Consider the following 19,196-nt stretch of genomic DNA (forward strand, 5'->3'; position numbering starts at 1 on the left):
TTGCACCCTATTTTAACCGGAGGCTAAACAAAGCACAACTTATGGAGATCTGAAATAATTAATTATGTACAGAGTCGCCACCTAGCATTTAAGGTATACTAGGGTACCTATAAATTATTAATATATGCTGCTTAACATGGTCTACGAAAATAAGTGAGATTCTAGGTAAGGGTTCAAATTATTCCGAAGGGAAGGTGTTAGGCATCCTTCAGAATCCACAAATGTGGTTCCCGGCTGGACCAATTTAACTATACGAGGGATGTGTAAAAAGGTTTGATTATTATTTACAAAAAATTAGTAGAATTTAGACTGAAGAATAACTAATATGACTATTCACATAAATAATCGTGCAATACGTATTTTATACATATGTGATATAATAATTATTTTAAAAAAAAGTTATGTGCAACTTAGAAGCTTGGGTATGTGAAAAGGGTATAAGGAATGGACATGAAGTTATTTTGCACTCAAGGTGAGTTAACTAATTTAACTAGCTAAGTATGTACGCCTGATCAATTAATTATGAGAGTATATTCTAAAGTCTAAATATTGAGGCAAATCACCCTATTTATTCACTTAAGTGTGCTAAGCTATTGAATTAAAACTCTAGCGAAACATGATAACTATAAGAATTTTAGCTACAAAAATAATAACTGCCTAAAATTAATTTGTCTAAAACACATAAAATTTAAATCACCTAAGCAGATCATAAATAAATACAACCAACCTACACCCTAAAAAGTAAAGTTTCACTATATTTTATGCTTGCATAATTTAAGAATGTAAAAGAAAATATAAACAAAGAATTTAAGAAGCTATTTGAACTTCTTTTGAGTGTCATCTTCAAAAAGTAACTCCAGATACCTGCATGAGACTTAATAAAAATGTTAGTAAGAGAATAAATAATTATCGGATGAATTAAAAAAATAATGAATAAACTTAAAATAAAAACAACCCGTCTTTGTACATGCAAGGCCTTGGAAATCGACGGAAATTTCTTCATCGGCCATTTTAGCTAATAAAAGGGAGAAGTTTTGTTCTCTTTCCCTTTGACAGACAAGTAACTTGAAGAAGAGAGACTACAACAGAATCGAAGGGACTCGAGAGGCTAAAATTTAAACTAGATTTGCATAGGCGAAAAGAAAAAGAATAATTTTTGAGGCAGAAAAGAACTCACTCTTGATCATGGCTAGAGAATTAAGGTAAAGAAGGAAAATGAGTTGATTCATATATATATATATATATATATATATTGACTGTATGATTGACATTCTGTGAGGTTCATGAAATTAAATAATCAGTTACTCCTATTAAGCTTTACAGATTACAAAGAATATCATTGGATAAGAAGTTAGGAAAAATGAAAGAATCAGTTAACAAACAATAACATATGTCAGGTAATGGTGTACATTGATACTGAACTTGCCAGCATTTTCTACCTACTTGAAGCCATTACTAGTGGAGAATCAAAACTAACGAAAGAAACAACAACACTCCATCTTCTAAGATTTCTTACTAGCGGTTGACTGCAACGAAATTTATATCCATAATTTAAATATTTTTTATCACATAGCCCCATCAAAATGCACTCCTCAAGAAAAAAAATCTAATAAGGTCCTAAGTTACAGCTACATATTCAAAACTTTTATATCCGAAGTCTATATAACTGAGCAAAAGAATGAGGTACTAGAAATAAAAAAAAACAACAAAGATTTAGCGAGAACCCATTTCCCGGCAAGTGATTTTGAGTGCTTCAAACAAGTTCTACCAAATGGAGAATTAGCAAAAGGAATGAATCAGGACAAATGAGAGAAAATGGGAATCAACTTAGCAAATAGCTATATCAAAGAAAAAGAAAGCAGCCTTTTCCCTGTTACATTTTAAAGAACAGACCATTCCACAAACAAGTAACTCAATATTCAATGAGCCAGGGACAAGCACGGTGAGCTGTTTGCATTAGTCAAGAAAACAATGTACTGAAGAAGGGAATGGTCACAATATAGCTAGAAAGAAAACAAAATGTGGGTGTGGGTGAAGAACACAAAGCAAAGAGATAGAGAGTGAGAGGAGTATAACTGACGATGTTGTCACGGAAGAAAACTCTTAGGTGGAGGGCTTGGCGTTCACTGCTCCGGCGTCATGAGTTCGCTGGAGCAGGCAGTGGGTGAGAGAGAGAGGGAGACGCAGTGGTGGAGGTGTGGAAGCTTGTCGGCTTGTGGGGGTGGTTAGGTGTGTCGCCGGAGGCTGCTGGAGGTTCGGGAGTGAAGGGGATTCGCGAGGAAAAGGGCTGGTTTTGTGGTGGTGGGCAGCGGCGACTGTGGGAAAAAAATATGAGAGGAGGGAAAATGTTTAGGGTTTCTTGTTAGGAGAGAAGAAGAGCCAAAAAAATCTGAAACTTAGGTGTGGTGTGTAAATATGAGTTGGATGAATACCCCCTTCCTTTTCTTATAATGCAAAATGGCCCCTTGTTTTGTCCAAAGAATAGAAGATTGCACCCTTTTGTCTCCTCAATGCTTACTTTAATCCCTTTTTTAAAAAAAGTGATGAAACCTTGACTTGATCGGATTTTACTCTGCGTTTAAAATTAATTACTCCGATTTTTTTTCTGCACTGTCAGACTGTACTAAAATATAATTAATTAATACATGTATAAATAATAACGCAAGTATAAAATATAAACATTAATGTCTATGATATGAAAATGTATTGCTATAAAATTAAGAAACAATTATTAATTGCACAAAAAATTGTAGTATTACGCTGTGCATGTGCAAAATAATGATTCTTGAAAAATGACAATAAATTGAGAAAATTCCTAAAATAAGGATAATCATCAATAAATTGTTGAAAAAATGTAAAAACGTGTAAAAAATATATTTCGTGCTCTTTAACGAATTAGGCCCCCCCAAAACGTTAATTTTAAGCACGTCGAGCCAAAATTAGGTGTCAACAGGGATTACGTGTATTCTATATTTACTTACGTGTTTTTAGAAAATCTTTACAAAAAAAAAAAAAATAGGAGTAAGCTTGTGACACGTTCACTAAAAAAAAATACATTTGTAGCCAATCATTTATGTAATATTTATTATTTATGAATTATGGGCGAACGACGGGAATTGAACCCGCGCATGGTGTCTATATACTTATATATATGTACTATATACTATATATACTTATATATAGGTATAACTTAATATATATATACTATATATACATATCTACTATATATACTTAATATATATACTTATATACTATATATACTTATATATGTGTATAACTTATATGTGTATAACTTAATATATATACTATATATACTATATATACTTATATATATGTACTATATACTATATATACTTACTTATATACTATATATACTATTTTTTCTTTATATACTATATATACTTATATATGTTTAAGTATACTATATAACTTAATATACTTATAAGTATATTCTTAGTATATTTTAGGTGTATGTGATTGTGCAGGACATGTATCTCTTATGGGATTTTCGGGGGGTTGTGTTTCATCTTCATCATCATCATCATCTAAGTCTTCATTAAAAGTGTCGGTAAAATGTTGTTGCATTGCCTCATGACCTAAAAGTGGATTATTTCCACCAACATCAATACCTAAATTAGGTGTTTCTTCCACAAATGTTTCCTCATTAAGCGCACCCCTAACAGTACGACTACTACTACCGACACCACGTCTTAATCTCTTTGACATTATTAAATAGAATTAATTTAAATCACAATCAAATAAATCACAAGAAAATAAATTACAACAAATTAAATTGCTAGAATTAAATTTCTAGAATTAAATTGCAAAAAATAAATTGCTAGAATTAAATTGCGAAAAATAAAGATAGAGTTGGAACGAAGGTACCAAATTGCCGGATTAATTTCCAACAAAGTGAAGGCAGCTAGAATTGCAAATCCACCAGCTAGAATTGCAAATCCACCAAAGCTACTTCGGATTATTGCAAAATCACCAACTCCACCAACAATATTATAATTGCAAAATTAATAATTGAAAGTTGAAACTATAATAAGACTTTGTGGCTAATTATTGCAAAGTAACTATAATTGAGAGATTGAGATTTGAGAGAAAGATGAAGAAGAGTGAATTGATGTGCATCAAAATGAAAATGAAGAAGGGTTTATATAGGGGTGGGGATGGGCTAAAGTGTTAAAAAAAAAAATTTGGGGGCCAAAAATTAAAAAACTTACCGTTTGGCAACGGTCATTTTTGCAAATGGATCGTTGCCAACGGTCCATTAAGCCTAACGACTCTTTCATTTTTTTATTTTTTTTTAATTTTTACCGGTTAAACCGGTTTAACCGGTCCGGTTCCGGTTTTACCGGTTTAATCGGTTCCGATTTTCAAAATATTAGAACCGGACCGGTAAACCATTACACGGTTAACCGGAATCGATTAATCGGTTCTACCGGTTCCGGTTCCAGTTCCGGTTACCGATTAAAACCGATAAGGCCAAACCGGTTGCCACGTTTATGTGTAAGGAAGAAGCAAAACGATAGTAGTATAAAACCGAGCCTTTTTGCAGTGCCATAACATATCCATTTAACGACTTGATCAGTAACGGGGTAATAATGGGCCCTACAATGTAGATTCTCGTAAAGGCATAAGCTTTCATGTTCGATAACTCCAAAAGAAGATAGAGTAAAATTTTAATCATTATTTAAGTTTGTTTTACTTCATCTATCTCATATAATTCACTTTTCTTTTTAGTATTTCCAAAAATAAATAATACATTTTTTTATTTAGAAATAGTTTGACTTAAAGCTTCTTTTTACGGTTAATAAAATGACTTTAAGTCACATTTATGACTTGCTATACATCATAAGTTTCAAAAGTCTTTTTCCCCCTCAACTCCGCAACTAGTCAAACTATATCACATACTCCCTCCGTTTCAATTTATGTGAACCCATTTGACTGGGCACGACATTTAAGAAAGAGTGAAGACTTTTGAAACTTGTGGTTCAAAATAAGTCTTGAATATTTGTGTGGCTGTAAATCATTTCATAAAGTTAATTTGTTTCGAAGTTAGGTAAGAGGTCATTCATTTTGGCACGGACTAAAAAGAAAATAGGTTCACATAAATTGAAATAGAGGGAGTATATCGCAGCGGCGGGAGTAATTAATACTAGGAAATCTTATTTTATTTTTAAGAAGTGAATCGCATTCCTCTCGTTCAAATAGGATAAAGAATCTATGCATCATTTTATAGGTTTCAAGCAAGAAAATAACTATGGTTTCTGTATTACATTTTGATATTTGAGGTGAAACATGTGGTCGAGAATCTTTAAAAGAGGTGAAATCGACCAAAAATAATGCATATGAAATAACACAAATTTCAAGAAATAATATAAACCTATCATGGTTTGACTTTACGTGGAATATGATCTATTAAACGATTTCAAGTTGTTAGATCCTGAATCACAGGTACTAACAACCACATTTTGGACAATTATCCATTTGGCTGAAATTTTATTCATATTAATTCTTATTGTATTGAAGTACAATTTAACATTTTATATACTTAACTTTAGTCTCAGCGAATTTTGCAGCAGTAACAACATACCCATTGTAATCCCACAAGTAAGGGCGGAGCTAGCCCTTCGAGCGGGGATTCGGCCGAACTCAGTAGCTTTGTTCCGAACCATATATTTATATTAATTTATTTTGTTAAATATGTACAAATTATAAATTTAGAACCCAATAATTAAAAAAAAAAAATTAGAACCTGAATCCACAACCTTCAAATCCTGATTCTGCCTCTGGCAGAGGGAGGATGAACCCCCTTCGGGGGAAAATTGCACTGTTTATACATGGTTAAAATCATTTTTATGTATATATAGTAGACATTAAACCCCTTTTGATTTCTTCGTCTGTTTACTTTTTTATATTTTAAATATCCATAGTAAAATTCTTGACTCTGCTACTACCCACAAGTGAGGTCCGATGAGAATAGAGTGTGCGCTTGGGAGTTAGATATCGAATTTAGCGAATTTTGCTATCTCATAATTACATATTCATCATTAAGGAAAAGAAAAAGATAATTGCCACGCCTTTATCATACAGCAGCCTTTGTACGTACCAATTAGTACGAGAAACTGCGCCCAAAAAATACAGGTATACAGGTAGTTGCTATGCACGGTAGTGGGCCTGTGTACTGCCACTAAATAATTGCTTTGTACTCAAGGAATTGGATGTTAATTATCACACTAATGATATAATTTAGCTTGCTTGTAAATGTCATATTTATCAAGTTAGCATTTCCTATATTTGAAGTAAGTATTTTTATGCGTATTATATTATCACTAATTAAATTATGTTAAACTCTTTAAAAAAGAAAAAGAACATCAATTCTAACTTATAGACACTGATAAAACAATACGCTTTTGTGATATCAATATAACTTATATGTTTGGAAAATTCTAGGAAGCTTAAGTGGTTTATTTATTTAAAATTATATTTATTCTACAGAATTTAGGTGTTTGACCATGTTTTTAGGAAAGATGAGAAAATAGTTTGTCTCGCACTTTTGGAACCTAGCAAGACACAAATTAATGCTTTAGTATTGACAAAAAACAATTTTTAAATTAATGAGTAAAACACAAACTATGTATGTTCTTTAAAAAAACACTTATGGAAAAAAGTATTTCTCAAAATAAAAAATATTAGAGGATTAAGCAAACAAACTGTTAACATGTAGCAATCCAACGATATGTTCTTGAATTTAATTATGTATAATAAAATTTTACTATGAAATCAAAGATTATCTTGTATAAATAAAATATCAAGAATATATCGTTGGATGACAGATTTCAAGCCTTTTTTTTTTATATATATAAAAAGGAAAAAAAAAGGCTTTTGTTTTTGTCTTTTGGGTTGATAGAGGACATGCTCTGAAGTCTGAAGTTAATACTCCCCTGCTGCCCTGAAAATCAGGCCGTGTCCTTTTTGTTCTTTTGTCTGCTTTGTTCCCTCATTAATGAACTAGTACGAAATTTCCATTTTAGTTACTCGAAATTTCCATTTTAGTTACTCCTTTGCTCCATTGAAATTAATTGGAACAGATTTTAATTTGATGTATATTATAGAATTACTTGTAAGGAAGATGTTAAAGAATAGTTTGAATGAAGAAAACATATCAAATAAATTTAATTAATTAAACATGTTTGGAATATCATAACTTGTGAAGGCTTTATAGACTAATAGCACAAGTAGAAAGTGTATCTCAATGATATTGTGCAAAATTGGAGAAAAATCTCGAATATATTAGACAACGTCCTCCTCCTCAGTATAATCCTTCTAAAATTCAAAGCATTTTCAATACATCCTATCCTTTTATTTTTGTAGTTCTATGTATAGTTAGTACTGTAATTCTAAAATATGATTATTAATGAAATAAGAGTAGAAATAAAAAATCAGATGAAAAAATAGGTGTAAAATAAATTGCCCAATATTTCAAATTAGTCCTAACTTGGTACCTTTCGGTATGACAGTTGTTGCCTGTCGGTGAGCTTTCTATCGCGACGCCAAAGTTGTCTTTAAGACAAAGTATAACCATTGAGAAGGAGACGAGATCAATGAAAATTGATGAAACTCCAGAAGAAGAAAATTGATGAAAAAACGAGTCTTTTTATCGTGTCGGAACATATCCTTGAACGACTTAATAAGCTGAATAATGATAACTGACCCTCCAATGTATAACCTCGTGAATCCATAAGTCTTCGTGTTCGATAACTTCAAAAGAAGACAAAGTATAATTTTAATCAGTATTTAAGTTTAATTTATGTTACACTTTTTTTTAGTTTGTCCAAAAAAAAATGATACATTTTCATATTTAGAAATAATGTAACTTAAAACTTTCCCCTTTGCCTTAATGAAATGATTTGGAGCGAGACAAATATTTATGGCTTGTTATAGACCACAAGTTTAAAAGTCTTCTTTTCTTTCACATAAATTAAGACGGAGGAGTAACTACTGCTAGGAAATCTTATTTTATAGTAGTACTCCCTCCGTTCAATTTTACTTGCCACTTTTGACTTTGCACACTCCTTAAGAAATAATAAATGAAATGCATAATTTACCAATATGCCCATATTAATTGGTGCATATTTTTATTGGATTTGAAACATGTAGTCTGAGAATCCTTAAGAGAGGTTAAATAGTAATAGTTCCTTATAAAGAAAACAAGTGTAAATTTATTATCAAGCAGGCAAAAAAAATGCGTATGAAATAACACAAATTTTAACAATTAATATAAATCCTATAATGATTTGACTTTACATAGAATTAGGATCTATTAAACGATTTCAAGTTGTTAGATCCTGAATCACAGGTGCTAACAACCACATTTTGGACAATTATCCATTTGGCTGAAATTTTAGTCACATTAGTTCTCATCGTATAAAAGTGCAATTTAACATTTCTTATACTTTATTCTCAGATAGCGAATTTTGCTATCTCATAATTACATATTCAAAAGCTTCTTGATACTTTTCGCCTCCGCAAATAACACAATCATCAAAATACGAATAAGGATAAAAAAATCCTGATAGCCTGTTTGTTAAACTTTTGGGAAGTTAAAAGTATCTTTTTAAATTTTAAATATTTTATTTTAAGGAGTTGAAATGTTTGGCTAAGTTTTTTGAAAAAATAAATATTTTTAAATAGTAGCAATTTTTTTTTAAGAACGGGAAAAGGCAGTTTTTCTCCGTAATCACTTCGGGACTCTTGATCAACACAAATTGTTATTCTAATATTGGCAAAAATGCTTCTCAAATTGGTTAGTCAAACAAGAAATGTTACTTTTCAAAAATACTTTTTCGAAGAGCACTTCTAATATTTTTCAAAATAAACAAATTTTGAATGTTTGGTCAAACATGCTACCCAATGAGATAAATTTTCAAAATCAATTAAATTTGTTGACAATAGCCTGCCACATCTTTTAGATTATTATAATAGACTATAAAACATTTAAGTGTTAATCAAGGGGCATGTTTGTACTTTCAATTGATAGGAGAAAATTTAGTAAGTCGGTTATGGGAGGGGATTACTAAAACTAGTTAAATCGAAATTGCATCTGTAATTTCTTAGCAATCACCGTCAATTAAAAAAAAAAAAAAAACCTTCTTTTGTTTTTTCCGTAGTTATTAAGAGAAAAAAAAAATAGAAGAGGAGAAGATACTAAGGGCGTGTTTGGTACGGGAGAAAATATTGAAAATACTTTCAGAACATATTTCACCTTTTTCAAGTTTGATCGGTCAAAATGTTATCGGAGACATTTCCTCTAAGAAAATAAGTTCTTAAAAATGAGAAAAATACATTCTCTAATGAAAATAGAAAAAATAAGTTCTATAAGTGACATTTGAAATTAATCTTCTCCTTCTCACCTACCCAACTCCTCTAATCCCACCCATTAACCATCCACTCCTAAACACCCACTCCCCTCCTTCACTATTTTGTTACATTACGTATAAACTCTCTCTATCTACCAAGATAGAAGTAACATCTGTATGCACTCTATTCTTCCTAGATTTCATTTTTGAAATTACACTGGTATGTGTACATATCAACGTACTTTGAATAATATTTTTTATTTTTTTTAAAAAAAATACTAGAAAATAAGCAACCAACCCATTTATTTTTCAAAGTTTTTTTTTATAAAAACATTCCCATAAAAACACATTTTCTTTCGTACCAAACACACCCAAAAAAAAAAAAAAAAAAAAAAAAAACTGTTTTGTCAGATTCAGAGCCACCCTTTTCTGTCTCTCTTTCCTTTTTCCACTGTGTGTGTGTGTGTGAGTGAGTACTGAGTACTTACAAATACAAATACTACGAAACTTTGCCTCTTCATTTTAATGGCGTGAGTTAGCACTACCATAACCAACAACAACACCACTCTTCTTCCCACTCTTTACCAAACACCCCATCTCTTCTGTAAATACCCAAAACCCCAAAATAACAAAGAAAAAAAAAATATCTTCCTTAATTCCTAATGCAAACTTTAATTTTCTGATCACCAACTTTATGTAATCTTTCTCTGATATTTATAAGTCTAATGTATTGTTCTGGGTGTTGTATGTTTTATGTCTTAGAATAGTTGTCTTGTTACACGTACGTGTATTTTCTGTCTGTTTGTTTGCTATATATAGTGAAGAGTTTTGTGTTGTTGTGATGTATAGAGGTAAAGAAAAGGGCATTGAAGGAAAAATGAAAGGTCATGAAGAAATTATGTTAAGGATGTTTAAGGAAGATGTTTCATATTTGAATCATCATAATCAGTTCTCTCCTTCAGGTTCAAGTTCTTTTTCTGGCGGGTGTGGTTTTTATGGTGATGATTTAGCTGATTCTTGGAATGTATTTGATCACAATATTCATCATCAAGGACTAGTTGATACTACTACTAATGGACATTTTGGTTCTGGTTGGTTTAATGACCAAGATTTTGATAAAGTTGTTGACATAGGTGCTCTGTCTCGGAGATTTTATGGTATGAATATTGATGATAAGGTTGGATTTGGTGATGGTTTTTTCAATGGAACAGGAAATTCGCATCATGGTATTTCTGATTTTCAAGTGTCATCAGGTGTGTTAGGTCATAGGAACACATTGAGTGGACAGAGAGGTGATTTTTGTGATTCAATGGGGCCTATTTGTCAGGAAGAAAAAATTAATTATGAATACTTGTGTAACATGAATAGGCCATGTAGTAACAATGAGGGTCTTCAATATGATGATGTTGTTGTTGATAGGAGATTTTTTAGCTCGTTACATGGTTCTAACTTGATAAATCCTAGTAGGATGGGATTAAGTTCTGAATGTGATTGTTCAATTGCTAAGCAAAGGATTAAATCAGTAAATAACCCTTTTTCTCCATTGCCAAATTCAAGAATCCAAGATAGTTATAGTTATGAAGACAGCTTTATTCTTCAAGGGGAATCTTTAAAATATGGTTCTGAACAGAGAGGTTTACTAAAGGGTCACAAGAAAAAATCAAGAAATGAGGCTAAAATAGAAAGGTTGCAAGAAAAGAAACCAGCAAGGGAAGGAAATGTAGAGAAAAATGTGTATTTGGCAGCAAAAGATCAGATGGGGTGTAGGTATTTACAGAGGATATTTGATGAAGGGACATCTGAAGATGTTCAGATAATATTTAATGGAATTATTCATTATATACTTGAGTTAATGAAGGATCCATTTGGTAACTATCTTGTTCAGAAATTATTGACTGTTTGTAATGATGAACAAAGAATGCAGCTTGTGCTTATGGTGACTAAAGATCCAGGAGAACTTGTGAAAACATCTAGAACAACACATGGGTAAGCAAAATTTTGTTGATTCTTGAACTGTTTTTTTGTTTTAACCAAGCTGTAACTGTTTCTTTGATTTCAGGACTCGTGTTGTGCAAAAGTTAATTGAGACAATGAGGACCAGGCTGGAAATTTCCTTAGTTATAAGGGCTATTCAACCTGGTATTCTTAATCTCATGATGGATGTCAATGGAAATCATGTGATTCAACGTTGCTTGCATTGTTTAAGCAAGGATCATAACAAGGTGTGACATGCATCATTTTCTTATTTAACATTATAACTGGAGTTGTTAGGTGGAATTTTTGATAAACATGTTACATTCATGTGCTTTCGTTACCTTTTTGGTGATACTTTGGCTTAAATTTAGACCACCTTTTTTGGTACAATTTGAAGGCAAAATAATGTCATGAAACATAGTTGATATTACTTATCTTTGTTAATGTGATTTGTCTTATGCATGATATATCAGCTAAAAGTTATCCTTATCTTTTAAATGTTTCTTAAGGGCAGTATTATTTAATTTACGTTCTGACTTGATTGCTCTAGAGGGTCATTCATCTGTTTTTTACTTACTGAATTTTGAGTGGCTTGGCTGTGCTAAGGAAAGTAACTTTTTAGTGAGTTCATTAGTGTAAAGGGGTAAAGTTAAAAGGTCCACACTTAAACATGTAGTGGAAATACACATGTTGACCAATTCTCCAACCAAAGACCAAAACATTGCATGTCAGCATCAGATGTCTGTTAAAAAAATTACTCTGTTTCCAAGAAAAACAAATTTTCTGTCCAGAAAATAACCGAGTCCTTGAGGATAAATAAAGCTGCAGAAAAATGGAAAAAACTCAAAAAAGTTTGTCCTCCTGACAATATAGGAACATCATGCTAGAGTTTGTATATTAGAAGCAGAGTGATAGTATTCTCACCTTCATACATTGTTAATGTACTAGATATTTTGTTTCATTTGGTTCTGCTACCATTATTCTAGGTATCTAAACTGTCTAATCTAAACTGTCTAGTTTTTAAAGCCTGCACAGCTAGTATTTGGCCTTAAGGTTTTCCTTAGATGTGATAAAGATGTACATTTCCTTGATGGGGTTGGTTGGTATACATGTACATGTTGGTGCTCTGTGCTTGACAAAGTTTGTAAAGCGGTAGAGACTGAATTCACAAAGAACTGGATTATGCTAGTTCTAAAGCAAGGTGAAAGGAGTGACAATAGTTTATCTGCATGTTATGTGCTTTTCTTCAGGTGTTTTGCTTGACAGATTGATAGTTTCAGCAACCTGCAGATCTTCAGTTATAGTAATATGTACATCTTTACTTTCAATATCAACTTAATTTCTTATCACATGGGATGTACTATATCTGAAGCAGAACATGTGGGCCTTTGTTGTTGTTGGACAATATTCATTTCAACAGAATATCTACATGGATGGGAAGTATCTTGAGGAGATCACCCTAGTTGTGCACATAAACCAGTTTGGATTTTCATATCTGTAAAATATCTACTCAAGAAACATAGTTCAATTCGCTTTTATAGTATTTCATTATTTATTCTGAAACTGGTCTGTTCATTGAATTACTATGCAGGTTATATTTGATGTTGCGAGTAAACATTGTGTTGATATTGCAACACATCGTTATGGATGCTGCGTGTTGAATAAATGCATCACTTATTCAACTGGGAAGCAACGTGAGAAGTTGCTTGTTGAGATTTGTTCTAATGGGCTTAAGCTTGCTCAAGATCCTTTTGGGTAAATTTAAGAACTTCTGCTTTGGTCCTTTACTTTATTGATCTTTTAGCTTCCTAAGATAAGTTTGAGGCAAATGGATCTTGCTAAAGAAAATTCTGGTTTAGTATCATGATGATGGCATTTAGTGTGCAGATAAACTGCTCACTTCTGCTGTTCTTAATGTGTCTATGTGCAAATTTTTGGAACTTTTTTTTAAACCTGCATACTCTAATTATTTGCACATTGTGTAAATGTGATATTCTTCCAGAATCATGTTACATATACCATGTTATCACATTTAAGGCTAGCTATGCCCCTTGATATAGATTACTAGTGATCAAATGCCAGGAGACCCAATGGAAGTGTGTGAGACTGTTTACAGAATATGGCTCAGCAGTTGGCCTTTTATGGTTTCGTATATCCTATATCAACTTTTAGGAACATATCTCGATTGACAAATTTAACAATCATCCATTGCAAAGATGACTCCAACAAACTCGGCAATAAGTACATGCTTGTTTGTGGACTTCTTTTTAGTGGAACATCTGAGCAACCTAAAATTCATTTGAACTTGTATGCATTCCTTCCTATATTGGCGGTTAATCAAATTTCTGCTCCTTCATTACCAGAATTTGCTTAAGGAATGTATACTCTAGATTGTTTCACTTTCCTGGTAGTAGAGCTTTTCTTTCTCTCTACTTGATCATGGTAGTGGAGTTGAACGGTGACTCTTTCAGTCTCTAATTTAATACTTAAGTGCACCACAAATAAGCAACTTTTCTATCTTTTTTACTTTGTCTATGATGATCGTAAACTATGCCCACACCTCGTAAATATTTGCCTTTTAACATCATTAATTACCTCAAGAAAATTATATATTCTATGTCAGTTTTATCTTTTCCTTACCGCAACACGAGGTGTTGCCTGCATAGTCATTTGTGGCGTCTTTTGGTTCTGCTTCCTTACATACTAAAATTTGTTCGAATTTTCTCAATTCATAATGCAGGAACTATGTTGTTCAATTCATAATAGAGTTAAAAATACCCTCTGTTGCTGCCATGTTGCTCTCTCAGTTTGAAGGGCGTTATGTATACCTCTCAAGGCAAAAGTTTAGCAGCCATGTTATTGAAAAGTTGCTGAAGTGTTTTGAAGAAAGCAGGTCGAGAATCATCAATGAATTAGTCTCAGAACCTCATTTTGATCAGTTGCTGCAAGATCCGTTTGCTAACTACGTGATTCAGTCTGCACTTTGTGTTACTAAGGTTAGCATATGAACTTGTTATGTTTCTGCATGCCTAGATGTTTTTAAAGTTCGTATGTTGCCATATACTTGGGTGCTTATCTCTGATTTACATCTACTTTATAAACAGTGATAGCATTTTTGTCTCATAAAAGAACCTGGAGATAAATTTCTGAAGCTTTCACTATAGTTATATAATGTGCTTTGGAATCTTGAAAACTAGAGAAACCTTCTAGTTTTTACAATATTTTTTGAATCAAATATTTTCTTTCTCCACAACAACCTTTCCCTGTGAAAGGTCGAAACGGTATATATTTCTGTTTCCTCTCTACATTTTCCAAACAAGTCTTGAACCAAGGCTAAATGTGAGTACATTTGGTTCAGCTCTAACATTACATTTGGCCATTTGTTAGTTGAGTAGCACTTTAAGCATGTATGGATTCTGATAAAACTTAAGGTAAGATAGATTTCTGATTAGCAATGAGTCAGATTTTCTTAGTGATATCCTTTGAGCCCCACTCTTCCTTCCAGCTGAAAAGAAAAGTGAAAAAGAAAATGTTTTCTTTTTCTAATTCCTAAACAAATATTATAATGCTCTCCTTTAGAAAGATGGAAACCTTTGGTCAAGGTTGACTGGAATCCAACTAGATGTGTCGGGTAATAATTTGCTGATGCTTCTATTTTAAAGGGTGTCTACTTGTTCAGAAGAATGAAGTCAAAAACCTATTGGGAAGAATTGACAAATTCATTTCCAATTGGAAATGCTTTACTTAAGAATACATCGACGAGAGACATGACTTGGTAAATAAATCAGGACGATTGTTTCAATGTTTGCATTCTTAATCCTTGTACTTTGTACTTTGAAATAGGGATCCGTTCGAGCTATGTTGCTTCATGCTGTGCGGCCTCACATGCTTCTCCTGCGCACCAGTCCATACTGCAAAAAGATCTTCTCTCGGCGACTACTGAAAAAGTAATGCTCCAAGCGAGTAAAATGTTGTTCTCTTACTAATTACCTTATCTATTTAGGTAACTGGATGTGGAATGTATCTTATCTATGATCCTCTTATGGTGATCAGTAACATATTAGTATGTCATGCAAAATTTTGGTTGATGCGTATTTGTATGATGCATTGTCTTTTTGCTCAAACCTTCGGCAGTGTAAGATTGTAAGGGATGATGACGATATCTTGACTTATCTAAATTAAGTTCCCGTTTCTGTTACTGGTTATTCATATTTCACAGATGTTCAATAGGTTGAAGCTACTAGATTCTTTTGTATGATTTTAATGCTTATCTGGTGTCTGGTGTACTTTAACATCATGGGATTTGGCCCAAGAGAGAAAGCAATCTTCCTCTTTAAGCTAGGTGAATGTTTGCTTTACTTGACAGTGGGAATAGATAAAATATCAGTAGGATATATATGTAAAGGATATTATGCCAATAGGAAATGCAAAGATTTTCTAGTGCTATAAAAACTAACTAAATGTAAAGATTTTCTGGTGCTATAAAAACTAACTTTTATAATGATATTGGACTAAGATCAGTATCAACGAAGTGACATGGATAGTGAAAATTCATATAACTAGCCTCAACTTGCTTGGAATTGAGACGTAATTGTAGCAATTTGATGAATGAAAGATCAATACGATGGATGCAAATCATTAGAAAATGCCCTATCAGTATAATTGGGTGCAAGACGAACTGATGGATGCAAAATTATTGGAAAAAAAAACATATTTAGATAGCAGAAGGGGACTAAAAAAAAACATATTTAGATGCATATTCAAAGTATCTGACAAGAAAAAAAGGGGACTAAAAGCTCATGTGAAACAGACCACACTCAAATCATCAAACAGATGCCAACTCTCAAATATAGGGGATAGCATATATATTTATTCTGGTAATTATAAAAAAGAGGTGAGCAAATCCTCCTCATTCCTCCTCTTGTCCAAGCAGAGCCAAAAGCATACTCTCATAATCTCCTCTTGTGTCTTTGGCAATGGCGCGACCAAGAGGGATGCTATCCCTCTTCTGGTACTCATTAGCGATATTTTTCAAATCAACTTCAGCCCTTGTTGCGATAACTCGGGTCAGATTATCTTCCTCTGTCCCTCTCCTGTTAATTGCATCACGAAGAACCTCCACGAAATAGTGCTCGGGGTAGACAAGACCTTTTATGGTGGCTCTCAATAGTGCAACAAACTCGTCCTCATCTTCCAATTGCTGCACATCGTTAAAAGAACTCAATAATTCAATAGGGCAGAAAGGGGTATGACTTGAATAAATGGAGCAATGGATGGAATCTGTACCTTTAGGATATCCTCTTCATATGCATCCTTGTAATGATTCAAAGTAGCATTAATTTGCGATTTGCTCCTGGTGGCTAAAATTCTAATGACCTCATCGTCACTGTAAGCCTTATCGGAGATCTTCTCGTGCAGCACTTTAGCTTCTGCCTTAGCAAGGCGCAAGTCCACCTCGTCTCCTCCATATCGGTAGGAGCTCACAAGAGGCACCAAAAGCTGGAAGAAATTAGAAAAATGATTGAGTTACTCCACAAAGTTCATTCACTGTAACTATTCCGATCCTCCAAGCAAGCGCCAAATTTAGCAAACTTTACACACACTACATTGCAAAGTGGAATCCCATAATCCATAGACAAAGACATTCTTGCCTTGATAATGTGTTACAAAGTTAACTTTACTAACAGTACAGATTAAAAAGTTTATAAATTGGTGATGATCTGTTGTTTTCAGTCTCCAAAAGACTGAGCAATTGCTTCATAGACACCAACAAATTAAAATTATTGTTAAGGACTCTCAGTGGATATGGAATCACAAATAAGACTAGTTGCAATTACAATGATTTGAATGAAGTACCTTGCGGTGATCCCCGGTAGTGTGATGAGCAACGTCCTCTTCAAGAGATTTCTTGTAACGAGCATGATAAGCTTCCCTTGCCAAAACCAGTTCTTTAGGAGATCTGGTACAAGCTATCTCCACAAGAACAAAATTGCTCTTTGTCCATCTCTTAGTAGCTTCCTTAGCCAAATGGGCATCTCGCTCTGCAGGATCTAGTGTCCACACTACCACCAATTTCTGAGAGAAAAATTCAAGAAAAGAAAACACAAGTGTTAGCTTTCTTATCAAAGGCCACCTATGATCAGAGTCAAAAATGAATCCAAGATCTAGAGTCAAAGTGCACAGAACAAGTATGATTTTATTATATGTATATATTTTCATATTTATACAGAATTCAAGCCAAAAGCATGTTCTCATTGCGACTCTAAAAACCCGTCATAGATCTGACTATGATCACAATCGAAGGTGAATCCAGTCAATGGGTTCAGATAAGAACAATTTATTATATGTATACATAATTCAATCTGAAAGCATGGTTTCTGTCCAACTCATAACACGCGTCACGGATCCGCCTTTGATTACAGTAATGCAATTGATCAACTAAATTCAAGATTTTATTAAATTTATTGATGTTACTATCACAAGGGGTAGGAAAATGACCTCAAAATCACTGGTAAGTTCTCTGTCCAACTCTTTAAGGAGATCTTCTTCAAAAGTCTCAGCATAAGTCTCTCTAATCAATTTACGTTGAGCAGCACTTCTATGACCCAAAATTGATATAATCAACTTCTCGTTTGTTCCCCATCCTGCAACAGTAAACTCCCAATAAAGTTTCCAAAAGTTAAGCTTCAGTCACTTGTACATGTTAAATTATTTCTGAAAGACTCACAGTATAAGATCACGCATCAGTCTAATGCTTTTTAAGGAAATAAAATCTTTATACTCATAAGATAGCAAACAGTATGAAAACCAAAGTAAAGAATATACTAAAAAGATCAATAAAGAATATACTAAAAAGATCAATAAAGCAAAGTAGTAAATCTGTATATACGTATGAACAGGAGAGATCTAAGTTGACTTCAAGATTGTGAATAAAGACAAGTTATTTGAGATTAAAAAAAAATACCTTTGAAGGCAGATCGAAGTTGTTCACAGTCTTCATTAACGGAAGGAACATCTGCTGGAACAGTAAGACTAGACATTTTTTCTGATATATGATTTGCCAAGACTCGAAAGTGTAAGCTGAGATGGTATTATTTTTCCACTTCCCTACTTGTCTTTTTAAAGGCAAATTAAATGAATTAAATTTGCAGGATGGTCCTTCTTTTTCCGCGTAATGCGCTGTTATGTAAAGAGATCAACTTTTGGAAGATCACAAAGATCAAAGAAATAATATTTAAAACTCTTCACAAAGTGAAATCTGGTTATTTTAATCATTATTTGTTAACTTTCGTCGGCAGATATAAATAACTCAAAATTAGTTCGGAAGATTTTTAGCCATCAAAACAAGATAGATGGATATTTTTTATCCTTTTCCTTTCTTTTTACTTGTTTGTCAAATGTATTATACAATTTATATCTGATACAATGATACTTTTATCCAGATCTTTGCAAATACAGCATAGTTTAGAAATGCAAATAAGATCTTGAGTGAAAAAGAAACTAATCAAGTACTTTTAAGTTTAAATTACTTTGCTTTAATTGGATACAACACTTTATATTGAAGCATCCAAAACCCGATGAATATGTGTTAAAATTTGCAAATAAGATGAAAAAGTTTCACATTTGAACCAAAAATCACGGAAATCTTAATGAATTAGAGTAATGATTCCAAAATTTCAATCATTTTCATAGTAGCCGGCCACATCACATGCCACTACGTGCCATATGTACGTGTTAAACTGTTAATGAATAAGCAGTTTTTTTTTTTTTTTTTTTTTTGGGGTATATATGAATAAGCAGATCTTAAATAAAAGATCCACATATTCTCACAAGTGTCCCTATTCACCAGATGTC

General features: G+C 32.8%; 2 protein-coding genes across 3 annotated transcripts; one reads left to right on the forward strand and one right to left on the reverse strand.

The window, feature by feature from the left end:
- The first annotated feature begins 9,100 nt into the window (after positions 1-9,100).
- Positions 9,101-15,540, forward strand: LOC132627496 (putative pumilio homolog 8, chloroplastic). 2 transcript variants are annotated; one of them, XR_009577888.1, is made up of 5 exons: positions 9,101-11,354; positions 11,428-11,590; positions 12,718-12,839; positions 12,934-13,097; positions 14,083-14,220. XR_009577888.1 is itself a non-coding variant. In XM_060342873.1 (5 exons), the coding sequence occupies exons 1-5, from the start codon at positions 10,210-10,212 to the stop codon at positions 15,291-15,293; spliced, it is 1,836 nt and encodes a 611-aa protein (XP_060198856.1). In that variant the 5' UTR covers positions 9,529-10,209; the 3' UTR covers positions 15,294-15,540. The 2 variants fall into 2 exon arrangements, 1 of the variants encoding a protein (XP_060198856.1); XM_060342873.1 differs by lacking the exon at positions 12,718-12,839 and adding an exon at positions 15,186-15,540 and having other exon boundaries at positions 9,529-11,354; positions 14,083-14,338.
- Positions 15,541-16,075: 535 nt separating this feature from the next.
- LOC132627498 (annexin Gh1-like) lies at positions 16,076-18,481 on the reverse strand. Its single transcript, XM_060342875.1, has 5 exons — positions 18,307-18,481; positions 17,841-17,986; positions 17,199-17,417; positions 16,629-16,841; positions 16,076-16,542 (listed from the first exon to the last, which is right to left on the reverse strand). The coding sequence occupies exons 1-5, from the start codon at positions 18,380-18,382 to the stop codon at positions 16,252-16,254; spliced, it is 945 nt and encodes a 314-aa protein (XP_060198858.1). The 5' UTR covers positions 18,383-18,481; the 3' UTR covers positions 16,076-16,251.
- Between the last annotated feature and the right edge of the window lie 715 nt (positions 18,482-19,196).

Source organism: Lycium barbarum, chromosome 2 (genome assembly GCF_019175385.1).
Source record: "Lycium barbarum isolate Lr01 chromosome 2, ASM1917538v2, whole genome shotgun sequence".
Classification (NCBI taxonomy): Eukaryota; Viridiplantae; Streptophyta; class Magnoliopsida; order Solanales; family Solanaceae; genus Lycium; species Lycium barbarum.

Excerpts from the sequence above, each read along its gene's own strand:
- LOC132627496 (XM_060342873.1), top strand. The coding sequence starts at position 10,210 with ATGTATAGAGGTAAAGAAAAGGGCATTGAAGGAAAAATGAAAGGTCAT. Across the intron at positions 11,591-12,933 it reads TAAGCAAGGATCATAACAAG|GTTATATTTGATGTTGCGAG; the intron begins GTGTGACATGCA and ends ATTACTATGCAG. Across the intron at positions 14,339-15,185 it reads CTGCACTTTGTGTTACTAAG|GGATCCGTTCGAGCTATGTT; the intron begins GTTAGCATATGA and ends ACTTTGAAATAG.
- LOC132627498 (XM_060342875.1), bottom strand. The coding sequence starts at position 18,382 with ATGTCTAGTCTTACTGTTCCAGCAGATGTTCCTTCCGTTAATGAAGAC. Across the intron at positions 17,987-18,306 it reads ACTTCGATCTGCCTTCAAAG|GATGGGGAACAAACGAGAAG; the intron begins GTATTTTTTTTT and ends TTACTGTTGCAG. Across the intron at positions 16,543-16,628 it reads ATGAAGAGGATATCCTAAAG|CAATTGGAAGATGAGGACGA; the intron begins GTACAGATTCCA and ends AACGATGTGCAG.